The sequence below is a fragment of the Dama dama genome, chromosome 17 (genome assembly GCF_033118175.1).
Source record: "Dama dama isolate Ldn47 chromosome 17, ASM3311817v1, whole genome shotgun sequence".
NCBI classification, from domain to species: domain Eukaryota; kingdom Metazoa; phylum Chordata; class Mammalia; order Artiodactyla; family Cervidae; genus Dama; species Dama dama.
In genome coordinates this window covers 43,139,388-43,158,647 of record NC_083697.1, presented here as the reverse complement: position 1 = coordinate 43,158,647, position 19,260 = coordinate 43,139,388, and the positions used below count along the sequence as shown (strand labels likewise).

Below are 19,260 nucleotides of genomic sequence, written 5' to 3'. Positions count from 1 at the left end.
ATTTAATTTTTTAAACAGTCAACTAGTTTTAAAAGTACTATACTTACTAATTCTTATAACTAACTTACAGTGCTTAGAGTTTTTTCATTGTGTCTTAGGTGTGGTGGCAGACTTAATATATCTAGTAATCACCACAGAAAGTCCTTTCATGCTTTGAAAGCTGTTGTTTAATTAATTAAATCATTAATAGTGAAGTGCTGTTCTTTTGGAATTTTGGGGGGGTAACTTTTGCATCTCCCATTAATGATTTGCATAGGAAGCTTTTTAGTAACATTTAAATCTCAGATACAGAGTGTAATTTGTTTCAACTAAGGCTGTAATAGCTTTTTGAGTCATAAGGTATAAAGAACTTTCTGTTAAAGAAACTTTGAAAGTTATAACTATACATTCAAAATAGAAATAACATGTATAAAATCTAAAAGTATTTTACCCAATATAACATATCTACTTGTTTCAAATTTTAAGTTTTTATCTAGAGAAAAATATGGGGTGTTTGTGTTTGGAAATATTCTTACTGCTACAAATTTCCTTTAAAGGGGTTGACTCTTTTATTACTTGTTTAGCGGTAACGTCACGTTTCTACTAACAAAAACTCCTTTAGGATTTGGGTATTTTATATAATGGAACTCTAATTGTAAAAAAAAATTATAAGTGTTGCTCTACAAGCATCTGTCAGAGGAATAGCAACATCATGAGAATATTTTTACAAATACTGAGTTAGGATTTTATGTTCTTGGAAGGTTTGCCCGTTGAGGCCACCGTATGATTGACACATTGTCCTACCAGGACTGTAGCGTTTGCTTTGATAAGGAGTAACTACTACATCTCACAGACTTAAAAAGTGATGTTACCTAAGCAAGGAGTATAATAAAGGAGTGGACCCTCCCCTTCCATAGCTGTGTGAGAGTCTCTCATGCATCAGTTTACCATCGTTTCATTCCATCCATCCAGGAGACTACACAGAAACAGAGAGGACTATGTGGAAAGAAGTGCTGAGTTTGCAGATGGTTTGCTCTCAAAAGCTTTGAAAGACATTCAGTCTGGAGCACTGGACATAAATAAAGCAGGCATACTTTATGGCATACCTCAAAAAACTTTACTTCTCCACTTAGAAGCCTTACCAGCAGGGAAGCCTGCATCTTTTAAAAACAAAACTCGAGATTTCAATGATAGTTACTCATTTAAAGACAGTAAAGAAACTTGTGCAGTGCTGCAAAAAGTAGCCTTGTGGGCAAGAGCTCAAGCAGAGCGCACAGAAAAAAGTAAACTTAATCTACTTGAAACCTCAGAATTAAAATTCCCAACAGCTTCCAGTTACCTCCATCAGTTAACTCTACAGAAAATGGTTACTCAATTTAAAGAAAAAAATGAAAGCCTACAATATGAAACACATCCTACTGTACAGTTAAAAATTCCTCAGCTACGAGTAAGTTCTATTTCAAAACCACAACAACCTGATGGTCCTGGTCTGCTGGATGTTATGTATCAAGTTTCCAAAACCTCTCCAGTCCTTGAAGGATCAGCCCTCCAAAAACTGAAAAATATACTCCCTAAACAGAACAAAATAGAATGTTCTGGGCCTGTAACTCACTCAAGTGTTGACTCTTACTTTCTACATGGGGACCTCTCTCCTTTGTGTCTTAATTCTAAAAATGGAACAGTTGATGGAACCTCTGAAAATACTGAAGATGGATTGGATCGGAAAGATAATAAGCAGCCCAGGAAAAAACGTGGCCGTTATCGGCAATATGATCATGAAATAATGGAAGAGGCTATTGCAATGGTAATGAGCGGAAAAATGAGTGTTTCCAAAGCACAAGGAATTTATGGGGTACCTCACAGCACTTTAGAATACAAGGTAAAAGAAAGATCTGGAACACTGAAGACTCCTCCGAAGAAGAAACTCCGATTACCAGACACTGGGTTATATAATATGACAGATTCAGGGACTGGCAGCTGCAAAAACAGCAGCAAGCCTGTGTAGATTACTTGTTAGGAAGATGTTTGTGTGTGTGTATGTGCGTGCGTGCGTGTATGTGTGTTTGCGTGTGTGTGTACACAGGTGTGTTGTTGTGTGTCTGTATACACACATGTGGGAATTACAGATGCTCACTCTGACAGGAGACATGAAATTTTACAGTTCAAAAACCACTTACATGCCTTTTGAAAAAAAGTTTTATTCAGGGTTTTCACTGTGGACAGAATTATATAGTTGCTTACTTAATTCTGATAGTTTGTAATTTAATCCTTGTATAAATAGGTGAAAAAGATTCAGGTTTTCTTTAGTAGTCAATAGCATAAAGCATTGTGGGAAAACAAGTAACTGTCAAGTGAAATATTTTTATTGGTGAAAGACCACTCCAGCCATTCAGTTGAACCATCTTCTAATGGAAATATATTACTAGTTTGTAAGCATTTTTGCATAACATACTTACATTTACTGTAAGTATATGAAACAACCAATCAAAGTTTAAACAGACAGCTATCTCCACACTAATAAAAATTAATATATACAGTATTAGTACACTACAGTGCATTCTATGAAATATGAAATGCACTCAAGTGCATCCACCAGAAATAGAAAACCTTAAATGATATGTATAATGAAATTTAATATTTATCATTTAATAGTTGATTTAGCAGGAAGTTGGGGTTTATAAGGTATATACTTTAAAAAGAAACTGACACATAGTTAACCCCAGCAGCTATAGAATCCTTTAATGTAAGATGGAATACTAAGAACAAAAAGTAATTTAAATTTAATTATTAAAATAATTTAATTTTGTTTTTCATTTGAAAAATAAGCTAATGTGTAAGGTTAGAAAAGAAAGTTGGAATGCAACTTAGAGCATGTTTATAATGTGCACAGAAAAAGCTTGAGAATGATAATTTTGGTTTAAATGTGCTGGTTAGTTGATGTTATGACTACTTTAAATTTTAAGGATTGTGACACACTCCTACTATTGAAAAACCTCAGTGTAACTTTAATATATTTGCTGCTGTGACATTTCAAAACATTTTCAGTTTATCAAAATGAATTACAGATTTCATTTTGGTGGGCGATACATTATCATTTTGCTAATAACCAAATTTGCAGTTTGTTCAGGGTCTTGAATAGATTTACAAATATTTAACACTGAAGCTGTTTTGAACTTTCAGTAATGTAAACTCTCTACTAATTAGGTAGTTAGAAGCTGGGCAGTGCATTTTAACTTTTACTAGACTCATAAGAAAGACCAGTAATTTTGTATAGCAGTTTTAAAATGTGTTTCAGAGTATCCATGTTGGATTTATGGAGTATGCAGTTTTAGTGGTAAAATGTTACAAAGCATGTGCCTCCATAGAAAGAATGGGGATTTGCTTCATAAATATAAAATTCTTCTAGTGCCCCTTTTCTCTGTTAAAATTCAGGTCTGATCATTTTTTCTAAGCCAGTTTTCCTAAGTCCAAAAGGAATACTTAAAGCTGAATTTAAAAAATAAGTGCACCTTGTCAAATACATGTGTTTTTACACTTGTGTTTGTGTGTATCTAATAATCACATATACATAGAATACTAAAGAGATTTTCAGCTATTACATTTAAAAACTGCTTACATAAGTTTAAAGAAACTGAAGAGTAGGAAACTACACAACCAAGTAGTTATTTGGTCTCTCAGATCTATACTGAATCCTCTTCAGCTATTAAAGTTACTTGCATACTAGGATATGAATCCTCTTGCTCTTTTTTTTCCCCCCAAGAAAGTATACATAATAGATTGCAAAACAGCAGATGTCAGGGTCATCTTTCTTTTTAAAGAATTAAGCCATATTTTGTGAGGGCCAGAACTTGGATTATTTAATATATTTCCCTTCCCCCCCATTGAAAAGCAAAGTTAAATGTTTCAACACAATTTTATTGACCTCTTTATACAGAATTTTACCTGCAAAAATTTGGGGGTTTGAATGCATTACATAATATTTATATTGTATTGAGCTTTTTTATTCCTCACACTATATTTACATTAATAAATTGATTGAGAAGTTTATAGTAAAGGGATACTTACAGAACACTTTTATATCATTTAAAAGATGACCTGACCAAAAACTTTACAGGATTCATAAAATCAGGGATCATTTTGCTATTGACTTCACAGTGATCAGTAGTTTTATAGGTAATATTATAGTTAATTTGCAGCATTTTAGTACTCGTATTATTTATTTTTGGTCAGAAATAGTAAATTAAATATTTTTTGATAGTTTATAGGTAATGATCAACCCATAACTTTTAAAAGAAACAAAATGTTTCTAATTATTGAGTTAACTTTTGATTATACAAACTAGGAAAGGCAGGGAAATTTATGGGTTCCCCTTCTCCCCAGTGATTCTATTAAGGTGTTCTTTATGTTTAACTTTCAAAGTACTTTATAAATTTAGTTACCAGTTACTACTTGTTAATTGACAATTTTCTGAAAAATCCAGTTTCAGCAGACTTTTAGTGAAGGTGAAAGCAATCCTTATGTGCTTTCTACTTATTTGAATGTTCCTCAAGTATTTTATATTAAAAAAAAAAAGAAGGAAAAGAAAAAACAGTGCCTCTGTTTTTAGAAAACTACTGCTCAGTAAAGTTGTTTAAACCATTTCTGGTAGCTAATGACAATTTTATATTAAATTGTATACTAACTTTAGTGAGACTGATTTTTTTAGTTGTTTACAGTACAAATACTTGTATTTGTTCTTTAATTACAGTATTTTCATTGTCGCAGTAATTTAGTAAAACTCTGTGGCTGCCTTGATTTTGACAGATTTTGTTAATATAAACTGATTGTTAGGCAATTAGTTATATTTATGCATAAATCAATTGCACTATAATTCATGAATTATTTATTACAATATTTTCTAATGAATTCATGTATCTGTCTTGTGTTGTAAATGTACTGTAATTCTGTTTCTACTTTGTGTTGTTATATATCTAAATCTGATTGTATGAATTTTAATTGTTCAGTTAACGTGTTTCTAGGTTGTAATTTGTAGTAAAGCACTTCAATGCTTTTGCACTTAAATTTACAACACTGTTGGTGTGTGATTGATTTACTCATTCATTCAGTAAAAGAAAAAGAGAAAAGAAAAGAAAACTTGACTACACTGGCTTCTTTGATTCACTCTAGGAAGCAGTTTTATTAATAATAGAAATTGACTTTTTTCTAAAGACAACTCTCAGCAACAAAGCTTATAATGGGGAAAATGGATAGAAACTTATGAAAAAATAAGCAGGATGTGTTTGTTTATAAATCAAACAGGAAAAGGTTAGAAAAAATTTTAGCATGAAAAGCAATGGAGCTGTGAAACATACAATATTAGAAGCTTTATGTAGTTAAGTGAGAATAAATTCTAGATTGGAGGCTTATGTGTATTCAACTATTTACTCATACATTCGGTTTTTCTTTGAGATTCTAACATACAAAAAAATACAGAAATGAAAATAATTGAAGCCAAATAAGCATATTGTGGAATTCTCTAATTTGAGAACTTAGTTATCTGATATCTGAGAGAGATGTATAAAATCTTAATATCTGAATATCTAATTAGTAACTTTTTAAAGCTGTTCTTCATATGACATTAGATTGAAATTATTGGCCCCTATGATATTGTTGAGACTTTCAAAGTTCCACTATTAAAAATAATCAACTGAATAAGAAATTCTTAAAGTATAGACCTCTTGGAATGTCAAAAGGGAGCTATAAAAATCAATGATTTTCACAATAACACTAGTCATTAATTTTGATTAGTTCTGCTCTAGACTACTAACAGAAAAAATCACTTGAGCATTTCAGGAACTGTTACGAAAGCATAGTAATGTTTAAAAAATAGATAGTCTTTTTCTGAAAAAGTTTTATCTAATTTGCAAAATTTGCTTTGGTGTTTTTGCTTCTATTCAAACAACAATGTTTTATGAAATGTAGATACAACATTGCCTACTTATCTGTGAAACAGGTTAAACCAGTTTTAGGGAGTTATTTTTATGAGAAGCATGTAAATTCTCTCTTTAGTCATAGATACGTTTAATAGGCCATAACATAACTTTTAAACAAACGTGTTGGAAATGGACCTGTCAGAACTTTTGGGGTTTTCTTTTGCTTATGTGAAAATTATAGTTTTTAATTTGCTGGGAAAGAACAGAATACCACTTACACTCTTTTATTGACAGTTAACATTTACTTGTGCCTTTATCTCTACATATGTTTTCTGAGCTATACAGTAGTGAATCTTTGGAGTCAGTTCAATCATTTTATACTCCAACCATGACAAAATTTACAAAAAAATTATTTTCCAAAGGGAAGAGATACCGAGGTCATGTCCTGTCTTCATCTGTCTAGAGATGACAGTGGACTTCAAAATTTTTATTGTAATTTCATCTCTCCTCTCTGTTTGATAACTGCTTTATGTTAAATCCCACACTAGTTTTAGCAGCAAAACATTGGTTGAATCTAGTAAAATTATCTTTTTTCTAGAAAAAATTTTATCTAATCTGAAACATTTGCTTTGGTGTTTTTGCTACTCAACAGAAATTTTATAAAATGTAGATAACATGTTGCCTACTTATCTGTGAAACAGGTTAAATTGGATTTAGGGAGAACTTTTTAAAATCAGTTTCACTTTCATTTTAAAGAAATTATTTAATTTTTAATATTGGTGAATATAACCCTTTATTTAAGCAAAATACAGTCTTCTATCACAGTTCATAGTCAGCATATTTCAGTTCCAACCCTAAATAAAATTTATACAAACCAGTAACTAACAACAACAACTATAAGAAATCACAAGTGGGAGGCTATTTTCATGTACAGAGTTTGGTGATATGTTTAATTTAAATAGATACTTTTCTGAAACAGAATTCTTTTAATATATTTTATTCTTCTTGCTGCTGGTATTGGATTAGAAAGATTTTTTTTTTTATAGACTTATACATTGGTTGCTAAGTAATCCTGGGTTTTAGTTTCCATTAGATTTATGTTAGTTTCTGCAGTGGGATATTTTCCAGCATTTGAAATTAAATAATTAGGTAAGTAATGCCTTTAGTTTTGATGTAATTAATTTAGTATTTAAAATAAATTAAAAATAGATTACATTTTTAAATAGCTTAAATTTTTATTTTATTACTAGGTTAAAATGCCTGTTATTTATATGAAATCTAAATCCCTTAATTTTCCTTTTGACTATACAAAACTTTTTATTAATAATTTTATTTTCACTACCTTGAAAAATATCTATTTTAAATAAAGATAAGAAAGATTTTCTCCTACATCTTATTTATCTTATCTGTACTAATATGGACTGATAACTACCAAATAACTTATAAAATGTTTACTTTACAAAAATTTTAACTCCTTCTGAAGCACTTTCCATTAAATATTCTTAATATAGCCAAAGCACTAAACATTAGCAATCTGTAAATATAACCATATCTATCAGTAGCAGCCTTTATATTACACAAAAAATAGGGTTTTGCTTTGACTCATATTTTGTCATAGGAAATTGTCATAAGTGCTTCATTATATTTTCGGTAAGCAATAATCAAGATGTCACTTTCACAGCTCTCCATAGGAATTAGGAGTCCAGCAATATCAAAATATCTATTTCAAGCTCTGTTAAAATTAATATTAGTATTTTTGCTGTAATTCATTTTTTGTTTGATTTTTATTTTTAGTTCAACTGCAAAATCAGAGGAAGCTACTAAAATGGAAAAAGGAAAATCAGCATTAAGCAAAGTTTTGGAATCTTTGTGCATACATCACCAGGAACAAGTTTTGGCTATGTTGAAATTTCTAGTCCAAGAGCAGAATGCTGCTTCTCTTTGCTGTTGTAATTCATCCTATACTGTGTCTTCAGAGTCTCAGAATCCCCTAATTGAAGATGATTTAGATGGTCTGTTCTGTAGTTGTGAATATAGGCTGGCAGAAAGAGGGCATTTACAGAATGAAAGACAAAGCCCTGGTTTTGTGCCTCTGCCAGTCTGTATTAAAGATGTACATTGTTTATCTTGCCAAACTGTAACTATTGAACACATTAAGACGGTGGTGAATAGAGGAATTACAAACAGTTACAATTCTCACAGGTGTTGTTCTGGACTGTTAGCAGACATTCATTCCACAAAATCAGGCTTTCAGAGTCCTCTTTCATCAAGGGAAATATGTGATGTTTCAGTAAGTCTTCAAGATGTTTGTAGATCTCGAAGTCCCTCACCCCCACCATTATCACCTGTGCAAGCTGAAGGATTTGAAAAATTGAAAGATGTCATCTCAGAGTGTTCAGCCTTAGAAAATAATAGACTTGAAACAAACATTAACCAGCCTCCATCTCTGACACCAGCAGAAATAAGCAGTGATGAAGATGATCATGAAGGTAAAATGCCTAAAACTAAAAAATCCAGTAACTCTGATTCTTTGCTCTTAGAAGACAGCAATAATTGTACTACAAATCATGAAAAGGGTGAAACTACTATAATTTTTCAAGATTTAATGGATCGTATTAATGAAAAATTAAAGTCAATAGAAACAATAGATATGACAAACCTTATAAAATTATCTAGCAGTGATTGCAATACAGATAATGATTTAAAATTGAGAGATTTAATAACCTCTCTTTTGCATAATGCAAAGGCCAGTGATTACAGTTTTATGGAATTACTGAGTCAACATGATAAAATGATAGAAAATAAAATTATTCAGACAAGATTTCGAAAGCGTCAAGAAACCTTATTTGCAATGCACAGCTCTCCTGACTCACCCATATTCAGAAGGCAGTCTTTACAGATAAAAAGAGAACTTGCTAGTCTTAATGAAAACTTTATGAGAAAAAAATACACCGGAAAAAATCCAAGGAAGTTTTTGCGCAATGATGAACTCTTTTCAGCAGACAAAGAGCAATTCTATCATTGCCAAGGACCTTCTTTACAAAATTCTAAAAGCCTGCAAGATAATAATCATGTGGAAACATCCTTTTTACCAGATTATGGATTACAGTCATTGCAACTACCTCTAAATAATTTAGAATCTAACTTGGCTTTTGATGCATTTTCAGAAAGCTTTAAAACAGCTTCTCCTGAGGAAATGAGCATAAGGAGATCACAGGAGAAATCTGTGGCTAGGAAAAAGTTTTTGCAAAATCATAAAGAGAATCCAAAATTAGAGAATACTCAAACTCCTTTGAAAAGTGATGTCCCTGGACTTTTGAGCAGAACCAAACGAAATATTGTACCTCCAGGGTGGTATTCTATATATGTAACAAATAATTATGTTTTCAAAAAATCCCCTAAGGCCAAAAAAGTTTCTGACTCTACCAAAAGAAAAGACGCAGTAAAAAATATTCAGATTGAAAGCTCACATAGTATAGATTTAAACAAAATTGCAATGAATTCTAATTTACAAGTTGTTGTGGAACGTTTGGAAGATACAATAAATATGGCCAAAAAGTCTTGGAATAATCAGTCATTATCAGAAGGGTATAAAGCATCCAAGAAATTTATAGAAGTTGATGGTAAAGATCAACCTGCTGGTAGAAATATGACTCTAACTGTAAGTAGAATGACATGCAAAGAGCAAAGTTTATCAAAATCCATAGTAGCATCCACCAATATTAAAACCAATCATATACCTACAGTAGATTTGATTAGCAAACAACTTAATAACCAGAAAAAGTCATCTGTTTTAAACACAAATAGCTTGATTTCCAGTGTTGAAAATGTACCAACAAAATATGAAACCATTGAAAGCTCTTCTTTTGCCACCTATTCTAGTCCTATCAAACTCATGTTTTTATCTGAGGTTAAAAGCAGTGAAGGAGTCAAATATACTTTAACTTCAGTCAGTAATTCTGAATCAAATCATAATTTTTCTTCTGAAAAGCAACCAACTCATCAAGTAACTGAAAACAGAAAAGAAACAAATGAGACCATCCCAAATGCTAACTCTGTAAATTATAGTTCTAATCTTAATGATGGTGACATTTTCCAAAAAGAACTAAACAAATTTAATTGTGCAAAAGAAACTGCAGAATCCTCTGCAGTGTTTACAGATGATATGAAGAATGATAACCCACAAGAGTTACCTAAAGAATATTCAAGCAATACGATTGATTCATCTTTTAAAAGAAAACCAGGTAGACCTAAAAAAATAGGTCCCCAGGTTGTAAAACAGATAAAGCGACCAATTGGAAGACCACCGAAACCTAAAACTGACCAAACAGACATCTCCATTTGCCAAGATGAGTCCATTAGTGCTGAAAAGAAAAGCCCAGAGTCTCTCATATCAGAAGTAAAAGAAGGTTTATATCAGAAGAGTATTATAGTAACTGTTATTTATGGAAGGTCAAGAAGAACTAAAAGGCATGTTTCTGAAGGAAGTATAAACAAAAGCAGTGGCATGTCTTTAAAAAATAATGTTACTGATTTTCCAACAGAATATAATAGTCTCAGAAGTATTAGAGAATATGACACTGACTTGGGTGAAAGAATAAGTGCTATTACAAGTTTGACTACTGAAAGTGAAATCTTGGGGTCTGGCTTTGAATATGTTAGACCTTTCAAGAACAAGTCTATGATACCTCAATCTTCCAAGAACATTATTCGACCAAATCAGAAGCCTTTGGCAATAATTAGGAAGCCTGGTAGACCTGCAAAAGTGAAAATCTCTGGCATATCTGTGACTATCAATAGAATTTCACCTCAGGAGAGAGAAGTGAGTATTAGCAGCTGCTTACCTCCTTTAGAACAAGAGAATATATTCCAGAAAAGTCTGCTTGAAGAAAATCGCCAGTGCACCATGGATACAAGGCACACTGAAGCTGACAAATTCAAGAATGAATCGAAAAGTATGGTTGCTGCTATACCTTTGAGACATTCTATTAGGGATCGAAAACCATCTCTGCATTTCTTACATTCATTAGCATCTTCTAGTTCACTTATTTATAGAAATTCCCTGCTCCATAAGTCATATAAGCTCCGTTTGCAGAAAGGTAAAAGTCAGGAGGACAAACATAAGCAGTCAAGGATTAAAATAGCTTCCAAAGGTACGCCAGGAGCTAGAAATTCAAGGAATGCAAAAAAGCATTTGGAAGATAAATTAATACCCATTTCTGAAGTATCCTTGGACCCTATAATTTCATCAAACCCTTTGCTCAGGTGGTGGGCTGCTTCTACTTCAAACGATTCCTTATTAGAGGAATTAAACAATAGATTTGAACAAATAACAAATGCTTGGGTGCCTGTGAGTGGAGATGAAGCTGAAAATTGTGTTCATAAAAAAAGAGAACCCATTGAAAATGATAACTTCAAAATAGCAAGCCCTTTGGAGACCTGTCTTTTAGAACTTGAGGTTTCACCCGTAAAAATGCTTTTTCAGAAAAAGTGTGATTTGAATGAACTCTGTACCTGGTTTATGCAAACAACAGAAACACAGTCTCTTTCACTAGTTAGAAAAGCAAATGCACGAAACCCTTTGGAAGTAATAAACACCAGAGGAATTAAATTAGGGACGAAATATTCTGATTTTAATACCAGCCCTTTCAGAAAGCACTTTAAAAAATTTGCACTATCTTCACCTTCAAAGTCAGCAGGGAAGTTGCATATACTGCATAAAATGATTAGCTCCCCGCTTTTAAATGTGAAAAGTAATTTAACACTAACTAGATTAAAAAGAACTGAGTTTAAGAGGTTGCATCATGAAAGGTGGAGAAGAGAGGGAAAGCTGCACAGCCATGGGACAGGTGCTTGGATATCTAAAAGGAGGAACTTAAGATTTTTTTGCCAGAACCAACTTTTGAGTAAGACTGAGGGAGTAACAAATGCTGACGTCCCACTCCAAGGAAAAAACACAGTAGATAATCAGTTTATTTTCCCAGCTGAGATCAGGGATAACTTTTTGCAACAGAGGTTGGCCATGTCTGATTTCAAAACACATGCTAGTTTAGAGAATAAATTTAACTCAGAAGCAAAGGAGAATGGAACAAACTGCAGCCAAAAAGAGTTTGAAAAGGGACCAAGACTAGGAAATGTATGTTTAAATAATTGGAGGTCAAAAACCTTAAAAGACTGTAGAATATTTTTGAGGAAAATCAACTATCTCGAACACAGAAATACTTTTAAGTTAAATACCATCATTTACTCTCCTGAATCTAACTGTGGAAGTAATCGTCAAACTCACATAGAAGAATCAAAGCGCTTTACCTTAAGATCCCAGTCTGCTAGGCAAAATTCTTTTAAAAAGCAATCTAAAGAAATAGAAAATGCTAAAGCAAATAATCCTTCAAGCGATAAATTTCCTGCCCAACTTGAAAATAGTAAATTAAATAAATGTGTTAACTATGACAAGAATCCTGATAATTGTGAAGCTCTTAGCAAATTGAACAAAAGAAAAAGACCACCATGGAAGACCACAGAAATGTCAACAAAAAGACATAAACGACAGTCTTGCAACAGTGGACAAATGGCAAACTTTTATTCAAAATACCAACTAGGTAAGTTTTTCTCTACTTAATTTTAGTTTCATTGTAGGTGCCTTGAGTGAAATATTAGATGATGGATAGAAAAGGAACAGTTGATTTAGTTTTATTTCCAAAATATTTAGACAATCTAATTTCTTGGCACCTAGTATGAAACTCATGAAATTAGGTGCTGCTAAATGTCCCAGTGGACTTCCCCACATCTAAATGTGTCCAGGATTTCAAGAAAAGTATATTTGAGACATAGAAAGCTTCTAAAGTATTAATGTAAATACTATCTTCTTTTGCATCTGATCTAATGTAAAATATAGAGAACAGTTTGACAAATAAATATGCCCAAGTAGCTATCTAAAAATTTACTACTACACTACAAGCTAATATATATTTATTGTCTAATGATAAATTAGTAACTTTGAGACCATCTGGAAGGTAAAAACTATCTCATGGTTAATTTGATAAAGACTGTAACACATAATAATACTCCTAGGGTATCAATTTCACATTCACCATTAAGTTGTTAGGCCCTTTGATACTGCTTTGGGAACCACTTTTAGATTCTATTTATTTAAAAGTGTCAAGATTTTTTTCCAATATGTCAGCAACTTATTAAATAGTTTTTTCATATCTGACATTGATTCCATGGGTATAAAGATGAGGATTTCTTTATGGAGATAATACATCACCTACCAAGGGAGAAAATCATATAGAGGTAATTTTAAGGTAATGCTAAATTCAGAATGCAAACTGAAATTACTTTAGCAAGTAATTATGAGCTTTACTCAGTTACACTAACCTGACATTAGTGCCTCAGGGAGACCATTACCCCTTGAACCTAGCAAAAATGGGATGTAAACACTAGTTGCCATCATAACCAGTTCCAGTTCTGCTTCTTGATAGGTGCTAGACAATTTAGGATATGTAAGAGTGTGGTAGTGTTTGCTGATTTCTTCCCTGACATGAAAGAGTGAACGAATGCAGGGTTACTGGGTGACATTTGGGTATTTAAGGATATTTTATCATATGGTTGCATTGTTACATTGTGTATTTTAAGGGAGTCTTTTGTGTGGCCCGAGAGGTATTAGTGGCTTAATTTTTGTTATGTTTTTTAAAAACTTTTTTAAAAGCTAAAAAAACACTTTCAGGTCTTAATTTGAAACTTTAAAAGCAGTAATTAAACTCAAGTTTTAATAGGTTAGAAGATTATTATGAACCCCAAAATTCAATTACTTAACTGAATAACTTTTATAATACCTATTTCAGTATATCTCACATGCAGTGATTAAAATTTTTAACATAAATGATTAAAATTTTAAAGATGGTCAAATTAGAGTCTCCATTATTAAAGATAAATCAAATCTAAAAGTAACGCCCTTTGTTCCTTGGCCTAAGGATAACTAAAAATAACACAACAAATAGTATGTCAGGAAAAAAGAGGAAGAAGTCTAATAGTTATTTTTTCAAAAGAACTTATAATTCACCTAAAAATACTTTCACGTATTTTTAAAAGATTGCCATGAATGGAGAATAAAATGTAATGTTTTATTTTTAATTCTTTACACCATCCTCATTTCATAGTAAAGATAGTTTGTATTGTCATTTCTCAACAGAACTGTATTTTGTTACTTCCAGCTTAACCATTGTATCTTTCTAAAGTATTAATGTAAATGTATTTTAATATGATTCTTCATCTCACTAAATATGATATCACCCTAGAAAAATAAGGTGGAAGATGCCTAACTTACTTTTTCAAATTAATTTCAAATCCTTTTGTAACATTTTAAAAAACTTTACTATCAGGAGTTGTTTTTCACATTTTCTCATTTTAAAAATTCATAGTAATAGTTCCTGTTCTACTCGAAGTTTTATTTATCTTTACTGATAACTTTCCTTTTTTGTTTTAACATTCTTTTTTTTCCCACTCAATCAACAAGGACATTGTTTTTATAAAGTTGTATTTATAGCAATATTTGTTATATTATCTGATTTTTAAATGTTTATTAAGGTGTTGGTTTTTTTATCATTATTCTTGATATTCCATACTTCTTTTTGCCTTTTTGGAAATGACACTAAAATTCATTATTTTATATGTGTTTTTCTTCTTCATTGAATACATAGTGACTGGAAGTTTGAGACTTTTAACAATAGGACTTTTCTAGGAAAATTCCTTCGGCAATGTAATAATGAATTAATGGAATATTTCTGTTGATAAAGAGTTTTGCTTTTACTTACAAATATCTTGTTTTTAAACTTTTCAAGATTAACCATCCAGATATGGTTTAATACACAGAAATTTTAAACGTTATCCTTGACGACATTTGTACTGCTTTATCAACTGTAAACACAGAAAGGAAGACGAAGTGCAATTCTGTTGTATTTTTGTTTTAACAAATACTTAATGAATTCCTACAATACGCTCTTAGGCACGATAGAAGGTTCAAAAAGCTTTTTATCCCATTGAAGTAAGAAAACAAGATCTATATTGCTTATTTATTCACTATATAGAGTGTATTTTATGTTTTAAGTGTGATATTATATGTTTTAAGGGGATAGAACGGTAGAAATCATGTTTTGTACTCTCGAGGAGCTTACCATCTTATGCAGGATAGTGAATAGGCAATTCTGGTAGAAAGATGAGTGCTATGATGGGAGAGAGAGATGGACTATAGGAATACAGAGGGAAATTGAACCCAGGGTCAGAGAATTACGCAAGGATTCTTGTTTCTAAGCTGGAATTTGAAGAATGACAAAGTATTAGGAGTCCAGAAAGTATTTCAGGCAGAAGCAAATTGCATGGGGAAAATATGGTTGACTGGAGAGAGCAGAGTTGTGTGGAACACTGATTAATTTAGTTCATATAGCTAAGACACAAAATAGGAATTTAGGAAGGGGCAGGGGGTAGTTGAAAAAATGGCAAAATATAAAGCTACTGATGGAGGCATAGCACAAATTGTGAGGTAAGCATCAGTTAATGAAAAAAAAAAAAATCTGGAGCCCTAATAGTATCAGTATTGGGGAAGAATAGATATATTTGAGAGACATCCATGAAGTAGAATCAGTCTTAGAGAATAGAAGAATAAAGTTTAACATCAGGTTTTTGGCTTGGACATCGGGGTAGGTGATTGTAATATTCACTTATAGGTGTTCAGTTTTAGACATATAAAGTTTGAGATATCTAGTGGGGTATCCAAGAAAAGATTTTAGGATGCAACTAGTTACGAGTTTTTGTTCAGGAGAGAGGTCTCGGCTTGAGATAAAGATTTGGGGGCCAGCAAATAATTCAAGCCATGAGAGTGAAAGGGACTGTTCAGTATAAAATGTGAAGAACATAGGGTCTCAAAGCCACAAAGTTATAGAGAAAAGAAAAGATGTGTACAAAAGGAGACTAGTGAGAGTAGCCAGGAGAAAAGAGGAAAGCCAGCAGAGAATGGTGCCAGGAAGTATGTTTTAAGAAGGAAAAAAACAACAGTGTAAAGTGTTAATAAGAGGTCAGTTCGGTCTTGAAATCTTCTATGTAGCACAAGAGGTTATTTTAAAGTCAGAACTCTTATGATTGAGTAAATGCAGGAAGCAGAAATGAAGAAAATTAGCACAGAAAAATGTAAATGGCAGATTGGTGAGGAAATAGGGAAGTAGTGAGAGGAAGCCCAGTTGAAGGATGTTTAGATGCCAGTGGGAAGAAGCCACTGGAAAATGAAAGACTGAAGTAGAAAAATGAGATGGCAAGTAGGGGAAATGGAGTGAAGCCCCTGACGTGATATTGGGATATCCTGAGAATCGTTACAGAGATTGGTTTTGGCCAGAAGAGTCCTTTCTCTCCTAAGACATGAGAATGCATGTGTACATGCTAAGTTGCTTCAGCCATGTCCAACTCTGCGACACTATGGACCACAGCCCGCCAGGCTCCTCTGTCCATGGAATTCTCCAGGAGAGAATACTGGAGTGGGTTGCCATGCCCTCCTCCAGGGGATCTTCCCCACCCAGGGATAAAAGCCTCATCTCTTACGTCTCCTGCATTGCGGGCAAGTTCTTTTACCACTAGTGCCACCTGGGAAGCCAAAAACGTGAGAATAGTGGGAATGATTTTTAGGAGGATGCAAATCAGTTTATAATTTATGGGGAGAATGTCTAGGATAGTAGACTATTTTCTATGAATCAAGAGGTAATCTAAGAGTTTTATGGTGAGTATTGAGCTCTGGATAATGTTTGAAATACTGTCTCAATAAGTAATAGGATTGAACACCTTGTGATTTTATCTCAGTTGCCAGAATGTAAAGCTTGGGAGAAAGATGGGCCATTATACTTAATAGTAACTGTGTTCACCAAGTGGGTGTAACAGAAGGAAAAGAGATCAGACTAAGAATTTATTCTTTGAATTGTGATAAACTATGTGATCAAACTACTTCTAAGAAGTCTTTTCCTCATAGCTGCACACAGTATAGATTAGAAGGGAGGACAGAAGGGGTATGTGAAGGACCAGTTGTAAGAGACGGTTTTTGTGGTGATAGTGATCTAAAGTTATGTGTGACTATTGAAAATAGTAATATAGACCTCTTTAATGTCAGTGTTGTTTGAGTTCCTAAAGCAAATGTGTGCCTTTTCCTAATTGATATACAGCTGGATATAATAAATGGACTTTGGACACCTCTGAAGTTTCAGGCCAGAATAACCTAGTATGTACTTAAAGCTACTATCCTCATATTATTTTTCCTAAAATGTTCAATTTTTCCATAAAAATTCAAATCTCAAGTTTACACTTTCAATTGGATTCTGAGATGACTGAAAAATGTTCAGTTTGTCAGTTTCTCCGGTTTTGTCATCTGTCCTCAAAAATGACTTTTCTCTCTCTATATATATATTTTTTTCATTCAGAATTCTGATTTTCACTGAGATATGGGTGATTTGAAATTAATGATATACTCTTTTAATTACCTAAAACTGAAACTAACCATGCATCCTTCTCTGGTCCTGCCAATGAACATTTTACCATGTTTTTCTGAGTCCTAACTCAAGATATTCTTTTAAATTTGTATGGTTGAGGCAACCTCAGCACAGAATATCCTTTAACAGTTAAAAATAAAATTTAGAGTTACTTCATGTAACGTTCAGCATCATATTACCTAATGGAAATTATGAAGCACTAGAGTAGATGATTTTCTAAATTTCATTTTGATAGAAAAATGTTTCCAGATGATTCAGTCACTTTAATCTGGTTTGCTACACAAGCATTCCAAAGTTATATTCCAGGAAAGACTGGTCCACCAAGATGTTCTGTGTGCAGAGTATTCTGTAGTCCAGTAACATTGCCAAGTGCTCAGTTCTCTTTCTTGCACTTACTGAATCACAGTGCCCCATTAGTATGTTAAAACACGTTCTCCAAACTTTCTGTCCCATAGAACATAGCTTGCACGCTAAGTCACTTCAGTCGTGTTCAACTCTGCGACCCCATGGCTCATCTGTGCATGGGACTCTCCAGGCATGAATGCTGGGATGGGTTGCCATGTCCTTCTACAGGGGATTTTCCTGACCCAGGGATCAAACCAGTATCTCTTAAATATCCTGCCTTGGCAGGCACCGCTAGCACCACCTGGGAAGCCCCAGAACATAGTTTTGGCAACATAATTAGGAAACACTGCTCTACATAGTTTCCTTCTAGGCTTTCTCTGTACTTACTGTGATGTTACTAGAAAGAATGCAGTGACTATAAATATATAAGTTAATTTATGTACTAGACTTGTTCTTGTACTTAAATTGTTAGAGTAATCAAAATTAAATTGTAAGTGCTTTACTAAGATTCACCATGAAAAGATGACTCTAGTAAATACATTCAGGCCAAAATAATCACATTTTGATAAATCTGATTTATAAGTTTCATTTTTGTATAGATTTTATTTCATAATGAATCAAGAAAGGAAGTAGCAGTCAGTTCAGGTGGCTTTCCTTCTGTATTAAAAACCATGAGAAAATACCTTACGAGTCTAGGAAAACATGAGATCAGAGTCTCCTTGAGTCTTAATTAAACCACACTCTTAATTTGGTCAGAACTGGATAAAAAAAGACATTTTAATGTAAAAAATAATAAATATATCGACCTGTTCTTTTTTACATGGGCTTTATATTACCGTCTTGTTACTTGCCAGTGCCATCAGTAAAAATGTTAAAACTGTGACCCAGAAATTTAAAGCATTCTAATGAAATAAAAAAGGCTTTAATAAAATGCATTCTGTTTACATTTAGATATTTTCCCCATCATTGTAATTTTCATAGAAACTGACTAAAAAGAAGAGTTAGGTTTTAAAGAGTTTTAGTGTAGTATTTTTACTATATGAAACAGCTACTTTGGTAATTCCTTATCTTTTTTTTCCTAGAATTTTTCTCACATATCTTATACCTCATTGCTTTGTCAACCATTACAGAATATTCTGCTTTACTAATTGCCCCATATCTTTAATGGGAAACTATTCCATTTATTCAACAAATATTGTCTGTTTTTCTTTTGATCTACTGGGCATTGTTAGACATTAGAGTTACAAAGTAACTCAGGGAACTTAGCAAAAAATATTTCAAGTTATTTTTTCAGTTTGACAACATAATTAGTAAAACTTGAAGAAAGATAATTTGGTTGACTCACCCTATTAATGGATATGAAGTACAGCACTATTTTCAAACAAGATTAACTTTCCAAATTGCGTCTGGCCCCCAGCCTGCCTTGTAAGTAGTTTTATTGGAATATTGCCATGATCATTCACCTATGTGTTTTGTCTGTTGCTGTTTTATGCTGCAGAAGC

The 19,260-nt window shown here is 32.7% G+C and overlaps 1 protein-coding gene across 18 annotated transcripts in view; it reads left to right on the top strand.

The window, feature by feature from the left end:
- The window catches only part of LCORL (ligand dependent nuclear receptor corepressor like), a 167,578-nt gene that overhangs the window by 133,276 nt on the left and 15,042 nt on the right, over positions 1-19,260 (top strand). For 9 of the 18 annotated variants that reach the window (XM_061164448.1, XM_061164453.1, XM_061164454.1 and 6 more), the window contains one exon: positions 952-5,112. The exons of 1 other annotated variant lie outside the window; for it this stretch is intronic. In XM_061164448.1, the coding sequence (XP_061020431.1) occupies positions 952-1,984 (1,033 nt within the window). In that variant the 3' untranslated portion in view covers positions 1,985-5,112. 8 more of the 18 variants (XR_009696512.1, XM_061164445.1, XM_061164443.1 and 5 more) reach the window with 4 other exon arrangements.